The sequence below is a fragment of the Choloepus didactylus genome, chromosome 1 (genome assembly GCF_015220235.1).
Source record: "Choloepus didactylus isolate mChoDid1 chromosome 1, mChoDid1.pri, whole genome shotgun sequence".
In the NCBI taxonomy this organism is placed as follows: domain Eukaryota; kingdom Metazoa; phylum Chordata; class Mammalia; order Pilosa; family Megalonychidae; genus Choloepus; species Choloepus didactylus.
The window spans coordinates 78,335,900-78,348,126 of NC_051307.1; the positions used below are offsets into that span (position 1 = coordinate 78,335,900).

Sequence of the window (12,227 nt, forward strand, 5' to 3'; positions counted from 1 at the left end):
CCTGAATCCTTTAAGGAATGATCCTAACTTACCTTTCCTAACCTCAGGTGTTTGCTGGCAATCTTTGTCATTCCTTGACTTGATAATTTGTCACTGCAATCACTGCCTCCTTCATCTTAACATGGCCTTTTCCTAGGTATCTGTCTACTATCTTCTCTTCCCTTCTTATAAGGATATTATAAATATTGGATTAGGGCCCGCTTTAATCCAATGTGGCCTCATTTTAAGGCTATTAGGAGAGAACATATCTTTGGAGGGGAGGGGTGCATAATTCAACCCATAACACAGGTGGACTTCTTCCTCTGCTCCCTTCCCCTTCCTTCCAGGTTATTTTTTCCAAAACCTCCCTGATAAATATTCTATACCACTTACTCTATCTTGAGTTTTCTTCCTGAAGAAACTACAACATCATCAACAATTCAAAGGAGCAGAGATTTTTAAAGTAAATGATTTTCTTCTAAAAACTTCCATTTCTGCCTCAATCTTTGGACTTTTCCATACTCTTTTCCTTAAATATAAGATTATGTTCTTAGAATGTTTTCTAGGCTCTCTGGACATATAAAGGCATATTGATTCTAGCTAGGAAAACTTTGAAATTCTTTGCTCAGTGCTAATGCATGCACAGTGTTGTTTGTTTCTGGGGGAAAAATTAGCTGATTGTGACTATTACATGAATTTTGTTTTTCATATATATGTATTAACTATAAAAAAAAAAGTCATGTTTGTAAATCTGATGCTCAGGGGCTATTAGCATCACACAGTCCAAAGCTATTTCAAAACCACAGGTCTGCTCCCTAATCTCAGTCAAGAGTCATTTTATGTGTCAGTTATAAAAAGGGGGAAGAGGCAAAAGAATAGTGATGGTTAGTACATTCTGATCACTGTGCAGATTAATTTTTCAGATACACATGAAACCAAATGACAACTGGGTTTTTCTTTAACATGCATCATTAGCTGAAATATTCATTAACCTAATATGAACTCTCTTATTTGTTATTATCCATCTTCTTATAGCAATCCTCAACTTATTAGCATCCCTTTATATGCAAGTTTGAATGTATTATGTCCCCCAAAATGCCATTATCTTTGATGTAATCTTGTGTGGGCAGACATATTAGTGTTGATTAGATTTTGGAACCCTTTGAGTGTTTCCATGGAGATGTGATCCACCCAACCGTAGGTGATAACTATGATGAGATAATTTCCATGGAGGTGTGGCCCCACCCATTCAGCATGGCCTTGATTACTGGAGCAGTATATAAGCTCAGACAGAAGGAGCCAGCTTGCTACAGCCAAGAAGGACACTTTGAAGAACGCACTGAAACTGAGAGAGGAGCTTCAGTTTACAGAGACAGTTTGAAGACAGCAAGCTCTTGCTCCAGAGAAGCTGAGAGTGGACAAACACCCCAAGAACAATTGAGAGTGACATTTTTGAGGAACTGCAGCCTAGAGAGGAACATTCTGGGAGAAAGCCATTTTTGAAACCAGAACTCCAGAGCAGACACCAGCCACGTGCCTTCCCAGTTAACAGAGGTTTTCCGGACACCACTGGCCATCCTCCAGTGAAGGTACCTGATTGTTGGTGTACCTTGGACACTTTATGGCCTTATGACTGTAACTGTGTAACCAAATAAACCCCCTTTTATAAAAGCCAATCCATTTCTGGTGTTTTGCATTCAGCAGCATTAGCAAACTAGAACACTGTATCTAATGTATCTTACTATTCAATTTCAAGAGTTTCTCTCCTCCTCTTTAAGGTTAAGCATTCCATTTATACCCCAGATTGCTTCCCTGTCCATCTATTTCAGATCATACCCTCTATTATAGAAAGGAAGGAGATAATTATGACTCCTAGGACACAAATCCAGAATTCTTGTGGGATCATCATTGCACCAATGATTCACAAAACTTGGGGTATGCTATAATTCCAAATGTCTATAGGAATTTTCCAGCTAGGTGCCCTACCTCTCTATACTGAATCTGACATTTTCTACATGTTTTTCAGTGGCACCATGTGATTTCCTAAAACAGAAGCCCTTGACTCATCCTTCAAAATAAATATTTTACCAAGTGTCACTGCCAGTCGGTGGCATGCTGCTGTCAAATTACTCTCATAACATACTGTTTTATTATATTATTTTCCAGTTCACAAAACAAAAAGATGACTCTCCTGTCAAGGTGGGTCTTGCTTGGTTTCTGTAAAAACTATCTACAAGATCTCAACTATTGGAAGAGTCAGATTGCTTGATTTTTTTTTTTAAAGTGAGTAAATTGTTCATTTACATTTATGACTGTTTCAGTTTGCTAAAGCTGCCAAAATGCAACATACCAGAAATGGAGTGCTTTTACAATGGGGGTTTATTTAGTTCACAAATTTACAGTTCTAGGGCCATGAAAATGTCACAATTAAGGCATCAACAGGATGATATCTTCTCTGAGGAAAGGCCGATGGCATTTGGGTTTTCTCTCTCACATGGGACGGCACATGGCCAGAGTCTGCTGATCCTCTCCTGGGTTTAATTCTGATTTCCATGACTTTCTTCAAAATGTCTCTGGACTTCTGTTTCAGCTTCTGTCTTAGCTTCTCCCTTAGCTTCTCCAGGGGGCAAACTCTGGATTACATATTTTAGCTTCTCTCAGATCTCTCCAAAATGTCTCTGCCTTTTATCCTCTCATAGAGGACTCCAGAAATGGGATTAAGACCCACCTTGAATGGACAGGGTCACATCTCCATGGAAACAACCTAATCAAAAGGTCCTACCCACACAGGTCTGCCACCTCAAGATTGGATTAAAAGAACATAGTCTTCTTTGGGGTACGTAACAGATCCAAACGAGCACGCTAAGTAGCAGTTTAATGTAATTCCAGTGGTGGCATGAATAGTCATCCCATTTAGTGAAAAGCATAATGGCTAAATATGGAGGAAAGTTGTCTGCTCAAATGTTTAGTAATGCTTACTAATGCATATTATTACTGGGTTGGAGTCTGCATTTACCAGTAGTATAATCTTACATAAATCATTTTACCTCTCTAAGTCTCAGTTTCCACCTTTGTAAAATGAAGAACTATCTTCCATGCCCACTTCACTGGGATGCTATGCTGATCAAAAGGGAAAAAAGCATGTGAAAGTTCTTGATGGAAAGGTACAATAGTAGATATGGTTATTTTACATGTGCTCAGCATGGGAAAATCAGATTTTTTCTGGACAATAGTATTGTAAACAATCATTCATATGAAGAAAAAAATACATTGTCTTCATTCAATTATCATATCATAAAATTTAAACCAACTCCACTGTTTCCTTGCAGCAGTTCCCATCTATAAAAGTAAAGCCTGAAAACTCCCTCTCATATCAGCTGCCCCAACAATCTAAAGTGAAACCAAAAGTAAAAAAAACAAAAACAAAAACAAAAATAAATAAATAAAGTGAAACCAAGATACCTTCCTCCCAAACAACTCCAAAGAACTCCCACAGGAACCTAGACGGAGAAGAGTATGTCCTCTAACCCGGAGAGTCTCCTACAACCCACGCACCTTAAAGATACAGACCGACATCACAGACACACCAACACCACTTAAGCATATCGTATTAAATCACCTAGTCATAGAAAGTGACAAAGGGCAATAAACTTTCATAATTTATACAATTAGCAACATGGACATAAACAGGTTAGAATTCTTAGGTAAAATAAAGCAAGGGAGGAGATAAATAGAATCCAGAACTTGGATTGCTACTGGTATTTAACACATTTATCCTGCCTCATTCAAAAAGGGGGTGCAGGGAGATGAGGAAGTGAGTAGTGAGCCAAAGGAAACAGACGGGTGAACTGTAATAGGATACAATGTATAACAAGTAAGGAAATGGTAAAAGGAGAAAATCAAGATAATAGAGGAAAACAAACCTGAGTGACCCCTGCCTCCCGCATATCTGTGATCACAGTGAACTTGCACTGCTCCATAAGAGGGGACAGAAAAAGCAGAAATAGCTGAGACCAAGTTTCTCACCAGTCATTCTCCTGTCAGGCTCCCAGAGCGAATTCAAACTTACCAGCCACTAAGAAGACTGTCAAAATCAGTAGGAGCCTGAGGTCAGAAGCTCTCCAAGTGTAGACCATCTCTGTGTTTCTTTTCCTGCCGTTCACTCACTGCTCTCCCTCCACACAGGTACAGTGGAAGCTGTGGGCATGGTGAGGCTGTCTCTGGCCAACTCCCACTTCTCGCCAATGAACCCTCTTAGCCCATCAGCAGCGAGGCACTCCTTTCCTCCTAGCACCTTCCTTCAAACCTCTGTGTTTCAGCCTGATTAGTGTTAGTTGGAACAGAAGAAACTCTTCTCTGGAACTTGACAAAGCAATAGATTTCCTGTACGAAGCTCTGAAGCAAAGACGGAGGAAGCAGATTGATTGAGTTATCTTTCAGCTCATTGGTTCTCTTCTCACTTCTGCTGCATGGAGATAACTTTACAGTAAGGCACTGAACGTCCCCAAGACAAACAGATTTGCCTAAACTTGGGTTAAAAAGTAAAACAAGATATTTACCTATTTTCAACGTATGCCTTCCATTTCCTAGTCATGAGAACTTTCTCCAGGTTGAAAAGGTGTACAGCCCTAGTAATAAAATTTACAATAAAATGTTTTCTTTAGAAAATGCTTGGATGAAATTACTGTCTAAATGGGAGTCACCACACACCTCTAGAAGCATCCTAAGTTTATTAGTTTCTATTGTTTCTGTAAAAAACACTAATATAGTAGTTTAGAACAAAACAAACTTATTATCTTACAGTTCTGGAGGTATGAAGTCTGAAATGGGAGTTACTAGGATAAATCAAAGTAGGGCTGCATTCCTTCTGGAGGCTCTGGAGGAGAATCTGTACTTTGCCCTTTCTAGCTTCTAGAGGCTGTCCACATTTCCTGGCTTGTGGCTGCATCACGCCAATTTCTGCTCTGTTGTCACATCTCCTTCTCTGATTCTGACCCTCCTGCCTCCCTCTTACAAGGGCATTTTTGATTACAGTGGCCCCACCCAGACAGTCCAGGATAATATCCCCATCTGACATTCCTTAACTTATTCATATCTGCAAAGTCTTTTTTCTCATGTATCATATCCACAAGTTTCAGGAATTAGGAATGGACATTTTGGGGGGCCATTATTTGTCTATAAGTATTCAGTACTTATTGCCACTCATCTTTACTTCTTGCTGAGTTAGGCTGATCTTTCCAACCAAATTACAAATAAACACCCTCCTTTTAGTTGCCACACATATAGAATCTAGATTTACCCAAAAAAAAAACTACCTTAATATTGCGAGATAATATGCATTCAGATTTTAATTGGGAGAAGGAAAACTCTATGTGCAAAGATTTTCTACACCAGACAAAGCATACCAGGAAGGGGAAGAAAACACTGCAGATCATAAACAAGATTTTTTTTTCTTATAAGTTAGCAGTTCTGTCTTCCTTCTTGCCAAGCAAACAAACAAAAGAAACTTTTATTCTTCCCCTTCCCAACTTTCCTTCCAATGGGTCTAAGACAGTGAAATCAGGTCCTCAAGAGCTTGTAATACGTGAGTATAAGCTATGTGACTATGGGCGGGCTATAGCAAAAAAGCATTTCCTCTCTCTAATATTATACTAGGTGTTGGAAATATCAGTGAGGAAATGGTTCTGGTTTACAGCGGAATCTGGTTTCCATCATACATTCTGGTTTCCATCACACAAATGTTAAGAGACCTAGTGGGGGGGAGGTGGGGCAAGATGGCAGACTGGTGAGCTGTATGTTTTAGTTACTCCTCCAGGAAAGTAGGTAGAAAGCCAGGAACTGCGTGGACTGGACACCACAGAGCAATCTGACTTTGGGCATACTTCCTACAACACTCATGAAAACGTGGAACTGCTGAGATCAGCGAAATCTGTAAGTTTTTGCGGCCAGGGGATCCGCGCCCCTCCCTGCCAGGCTCAGTCCCGTGGGAGGAGGGGCTGTCAGCTCCAGGAAGGAGAAGGGAGAACTGCAGTGGCAGCCCTTATCGGAAACTCATTCTACTGATTCAAACTCTAACCATAGATAGACTGAGACCAGACACCAGAGAATCTGAGAGCAGCCAGCCCAGCAGAGAGGAGACAGGCATAGAAAAAAAACAACACGAAAAACTCCAAAATAAAAGCGGAGGATTTTTGGAGTTCTGGTGAACATAGAAAGGGGAAGGGCCCTGAGGCGCATATGCAAATCCTGAAGAAAAGCTGATCTCTCTGCCCTGTGGACCTTTCCTTAATGGCCCTGGTTGCTTTGTCTCTTAGCATTTCAATAACCCATTAGATCTCTGAGGAGGGCCCGTTTTTTTTGTTTTTTTTTTTAATCCTTTTTTCTTTTTCTAAAACAATTACTCTAAGAAGCCCAATACAGAAAGCTTCAAAGACTTGCTATTTGGGCAGTTCAAGTCAAGAGCAGAACTAGGAGAGCTCTGAGAAAAAACGCAATAATCCAGTGGCTGAGAAAATTCACTAAACACCACAACTTCCCAAGAAAAGGGGTGTGTCCGCTCACAGCCATCATCCTGGTAGACAGGAAACACTCCTGCCCATCGCCAGCCCCATAGCCCAGAACTACCCCAGACAACCCAGTGTGACGGAAGTGCTTCAAATAACAGGCACACACCACAAAACTGGGCGTGGACATTAGCCTTCCCTTCAACCTCAGCTGATTGTCCCAGAGCTGGGAAGGTAGAGCAGTGTGAATTAACAAAGCCCAATTCAGCCATCATTTCAGCAGACTGGGAGCCTCCCTACACAGCCCAGCAGCCCAGAACTGCCCTGGGGGGACGGCACTCACCTGTGACATAGCACAGTCATCCCTCAACAGAGGACCCGGGGTGCACGGCCTGGAAGAGGGGCCCACTTGCAAGTCTCAGGAGCCATACGCCAATACCAAGGACTTGTGGGTCAGTGGCAGAGACAAACTGTGGCAGGACTGAACTGAAGGATTAGACTATTGCAGCAGCTTTAAAACTCTAGGATCACCAGGGAGATTTGATTGTTAGAGCCACCCCCCCCTCCCTGACTGCCCAGAAACACGCCCCATATACAGGGCAGGCAACACCAACTACACACGCAAGCTTGGTACACCAATTGGACCCCACAAGACTCCCTCCCCCACTCACCAAAAAGGCTAAGCAGGGGAGAACTGGCTTGTGGAGAACAGGTGGCTCGTGGACGCCACCTGCTGGTTAGTTAGAGAAAGTGTACTCCACGAAGCTGTAGATCTGATAAATTAGAGATAAGGACTTCAATTGGTCTACAAATCCTAAAAGAACCCTATCAAGTTCAGCAAATGCCAAGAGGCCAAAAACAACAGAAAATTATAAAGCATATGAAAAAACCAGACGATATGGATAACCCAAGCCCAAGCACCCAAATCAAAAGACCAGAAGAGACACAGCACCTAGAGCAGCTACTCAAAGAACTAAAGATGAACAATGAGACCATAGTACGGGAGATAAAGGAAATCAAGAAGACCCTAGAAGAGCATAAAGAAGACATTGCAAGACTAAATAAAAAAACGGATGATCTTATGGAAATTAAAGAAACTGTTGACCACATTAAAAAGATTCTGGACACTCATAGTACAAGACTAGAGGAAGTTGAACAACGAATCAGTGACCTGGAAGATGACAGAATGGAAAATGAAAGCATAAAAGAAAGAATGGGGAAAAAAATTGAAAAAATCGAAATGGACCTCAGGGATATGATAGATAATATGAAACGTCCAAATATAAGACTCATTGGTGTCCCAGAAGGGGAAGAAAAGGGTAAAGGTCTAGGAAGAGTATTCAAAGAAATTGTTGGGGAAAACTTCCCAAATCTTCAAAACAACATAAATACACAAATCATAAATGCTCAGCGAACTCCAAATAGAATAAATCCAAATAAACCCACTCCGAGACATATACTGATCACACTATCAAACACAGAAGAGAAGGAGCAAGTTCTGAAAGCAGCAAGAGAAAAGCAATTCACCACATACAAAGGAAACAGCATAAGACTAAGTAGTGACTACTCAGCAGCCACCATGGAGGCAAGAAGGCAGTGGCACAATATATTTAAAATTCTGAGTGAGAAAAATTTCCAGCCAAGAATACTTTATCCAGCAAAGCTCTCCTTCAAATTTGAGGGAGAGCTTAAATTTTTCACAGACAAACAAATGCTGAGAGAATTTGCTAACAAGAGACCTGCCCTACTGGAGATACTCAAGGGAGCCCTACAGACAGAGAAACAAAGAAAGGACAGAGAGACTTGGAGAAACGTTCAGTACTAAAGAGATTCGGTATGGGTACAATAAAGGATATTACTAGACAGAGGGGAAAAATATGACAAACATAAACCAAAGGATAAGATGGCTGATTCAAGAAATGCCTTCACGGTTATAACGTTGAATGTAAATGGATTAAACTCCCCAATTAAAAGATATAGATTCGCAGAATGGATCAAAAAAAATGAACCATCAATATGTTGCATACAAGAGACTCATCATAGACACAGGGACACAAAGAAACTGAAAGTGAAAGGATGGAAAAAAATATTTCATGCAAGCTACAGCCAAAAGAAAGCAGGTGTAGCAATATTAATCTCAGACAAAATAGACTTCAAATGCAGGGATGTTTTGAGAGACAAAGAAGGCCACTACGTACTAATAAAAGGGGCAATTCAGCAAGAAGAAATAACAATCATAAATGTCTATGCACCCAATCAAGGTGCCACAAAATACATGAGAGAAACACTGGCAAAACTAAAGGAAGCAATTGATGTTTCCACAATAATTGTGGGAGACTTCAACACATCACTCTCTCCTATAGATAGATCAACCAGACAGAAGACCAATAAGGAAATTGAAAACCTAAACAATCTGATAAATGAATTAGATTTAACAGACATATAAAGGACATTACATCCCAAATCACCAGGATACACATACTTTTCTAGTGCTCACGGAACTTTCTCCAGAATAGATCATATGCTGGGACATAAAACAAGCCTCAATAAATTTAAAAAGATTGAAATTATTCAAAGCACATTCTCTGACCACAATGGAATACAATTAGAAGTCAATAACCATCAGAGACTTAGAAAATTCACAAATACCTGGAGGCTAAACAACACACTCCTAAACAATCAGTGGGTTAAAGAAGAAATAGCAAGAGAAATTGCTAAATATATAGAGACGAATGAAAATGAGAACACAACATACCAAAACCTATGGGATGCAGCAAAAGCAGTGCTAAGGGGGAAATTTATAGCACTAAACGCATATATTAAAAAGGAAGAAAGAGCCAAAATCAAAGAACTAATAGGTCAACTGAAGAAGCTAGAAAATGAACAGCAAACCAATCCTAAACCAAGTACAAGAAAAGAAATAACAAGGATTAAAGCAGAAATAAATGATATAGAGAACAAAAAAACAATAGAGAGGATAAATATCACCAAAAGTTGGTTCTTTGAGAAGATCAACAAGATTGACAAGCCCCTAGCTAGACTGACAAAATCAAAAAGAGAGAAGACCCATATAAACAAAATAATGAATGAAAAAGGTGACATAACTGCAGATCCTGAAGAAATTAAAAAAATTATAAGAGGATACTATGAACAACTGTATGGCAACAAACTGGATAATGTAGAAGAAATGGACAATTTCCTGGAAACATAAGAACAACCTAGACTGACCAGAGAAGAAATAGAAGACCTCAACCAACCCATCACAAGCAAAGAGATCCAATCAGTCATCAAAAATCTTCCCACAAATAAATGCCCAAGACCAGATGGCTTCACAGGGGAATTCTACCAAACTTTCCAGAAAGAACTGACACCAATCTTACTCAAACTCTTTCAAAACATTGAAGAAAATGGAACACTACCTAACTCATTTTATGAAGCTAACATCAATCTAATACCAAAACCAGGCAAAGATGTTACAAAAAAGGAAAACTACCGGCCAATCTCCCTAATGAATATAGATGCAAAAATCCTCAACAAAATACTTGCAAATTGAATCCAAAGACACATTAAAAAAATCATACACCATGACCAAGTGGGGTTTATTCCAGGCATGCAAGGATGGTTCAACATAAGAAAATCAATCAATGTATTACAACACATTAAAAACTCGAAAGGGAAAAATCAATTGATCATCTCAATAGATGCTGAAAAAGCATTTGACAAAATCCAACATCCCTTTTTGATAAAAACACTTCAAAAGGTAGGAATTGAAGGAAACTTCCTCAACATGATAAAGAGCATATATGAAAAACCCACAGCCAGCATAGTTCTCAATGGTGAGAGACTGAAAGCCTTCCCTCTAAGATCAGGAACAAGACAAGTATGCCCTCTGTCACCACTGTTATTCAACATTGTGCTAGAAGTGCTAGCCAGGGCAATCCGGCAAGACAAAGAAATAAAAGGCATCCAAATTGGAAAAGAAGAAGTAAAACTGTCGTTGTTTGCAGATGATATGATCTTATATCTAGAAAACCCTGAGAAATCGACGATACAGCTACTAGAGCTAATAAACAAATTTAGCAAAGTAGCGGGATACAAGGTTAATGCACATAAGTCAGTAATGTTTCTATATGCTATAAATGAACAAACTGAAGAGACACTCAAGAAAAAGATACCATTTTCAATAGCAACTAAAAAAATCAAGTACCTAGGAATAAACTTAACCAAAGATGTAAAAGACCTATACAAAGAAAACTACATAACTCTACTAAAAGAAATAGAAGGGGACCTTAAAAGATGGAAAAATATTCCATGTTCATGGATAGGAAGACTAAATGTCATTAAGATGTCAATTCTACCCAAACTCATCTACAGATTCAATGCAATCCCAATCAATCAAATCCAGTAAGAAGGAACGATCTCGTGAAACATATGACAACATGAATGAACCTTGAGGACATAATGCTAAGCAAAATAAGCCAGGCACAAAAAGAGAAATATTATATGCTACCACTAATGTGAACTTTGAAAAATGTAAAACAAATGGCTTATAATGTAGAATGTAGGGGAACTAGCAATAGAGAGCAATTAAGGAAGGGGGAACAATAATCCAAGAAGAACAGATAAGCTATTTAACGTTCTGGGGATGCCCAGGAATGACTATGGTCTGTTAATTTCTGATGGATATAGTAGGAGCAAGTTCACAGAAATGTTGCTATATTAGGTAACTTTCTTGGGGTAAAGTAGGAACATGTTGGAAGTTAAGCAGTTATCTTAGGTTAGTTGTCTTTTTCTTACTCCCTTGTTATGGTCTCTTTGAAATGTTCTTTTATTGTATGTTTGTTTTCTTTTTAACTTTTTTTTCATACAGTTGATTTAAAAAAGAAGGGAAAGTTAAAAAAAAAAAAAAAAAGAAAAAAAACAAGGGAAAAAAAAGATGTAGTGCCCCCTTGAGGAGCCTGTGGAGAATGCAGGGGTATTCGCCTACCCCACCTCCATGGTTGCTAACATGACCACAGACATAGGGGACTGGTGGTTTGATGGGTTGAGCCCTCTACCACAGGTTTTACCCTTGGGAAGACGGTTGCTGCAAAGGAGAGGCTAGGCCTCCCTATGGTTGTGCCTAAGAGCCTCCTCCCAAATGCCTCTTTGTTGCTCAGATGTGGCCCTGTCTCTCTAGCTAAGCCAACTTGAAAGGTGAAATCACTGCCCTCCCCCCTACGTGGGATCAGACACCCAGGGGAGTGAATCTCCCTGGCAACATGGAATATGACTCCCGGGGAGGAATGTAGACCTGGCACCGTGGGACGGAGAACATGTTCTTGACCAAAAGGGGGATGTGAAAGGAAATGAAATAAGCTTCAGTGGCAGAGAGATTCCAAAACGAGCCGAGAGGTCACTCTGGTGGGCACTCTTACGCACACTTTAGACAACCCTTTTTAGGTTCTAAAGAATTGGGGTAGCTGGTGGTGGATACCTGAAACTATCAAACTACAACCCAGAACCCATGAATCTCGAAGACAGTTGTATAAAAATGTAGCTTATGAGGGGTGACAATGGGATTTGGAAAGCCACAAGGACCACACTCCACTTCGTCTAGTTTATGGATGGATGAGTAGAAAAATAGGGGAAGGAAACAAACAGACAAAGGTACCCAGTGTTCTTTTTTACTTCAATTGCTCTTTTTCACTCTAATTATTATTCTTGTTATTCTTGTGTGTGTGCTAATGAAGGTGTCAGGGATTG

At 39.8% G+C, this 12,227-nt stretch overlaps 1 protein-coding gene across 4 annotated transcripts in view; it reads right to left on the reverse strand.

Annotated features, from left to right (window-relative positions):
• Positions 1 to 4,367, reverse strand: part of LOC119533488 (cell surface glycoprotein CD200 receptor 1-like) — a 58,249-nt gene extending 53,882 nt beyond the window's left edge. For 2 of the 4 annotated variants that reach the window (XM_037835539.1, XM_037835530.1), the window contains exon 1: positions 4,049 to 4,367. In XM_037835539.1, coding sequence (XP_037691467.1) covers positions 4,049 to 4,115 — 67 coding nt within the window. In that variant the 5' untranslated portion in view covers positions 4,116 to 4,367. Of the gene's footprint in view, positions 1 to 3,026; positions 3,100 to 4,048 lie in introns of all 4 variants that reach the window. The other 2 variants (XM_037835548.1, XM_037835553.1) reach the window with 2 other exon arrangements.
• Between the last annotated feature and the right edge of the window lie 7,860 nt (positions 4,368 to 12,227).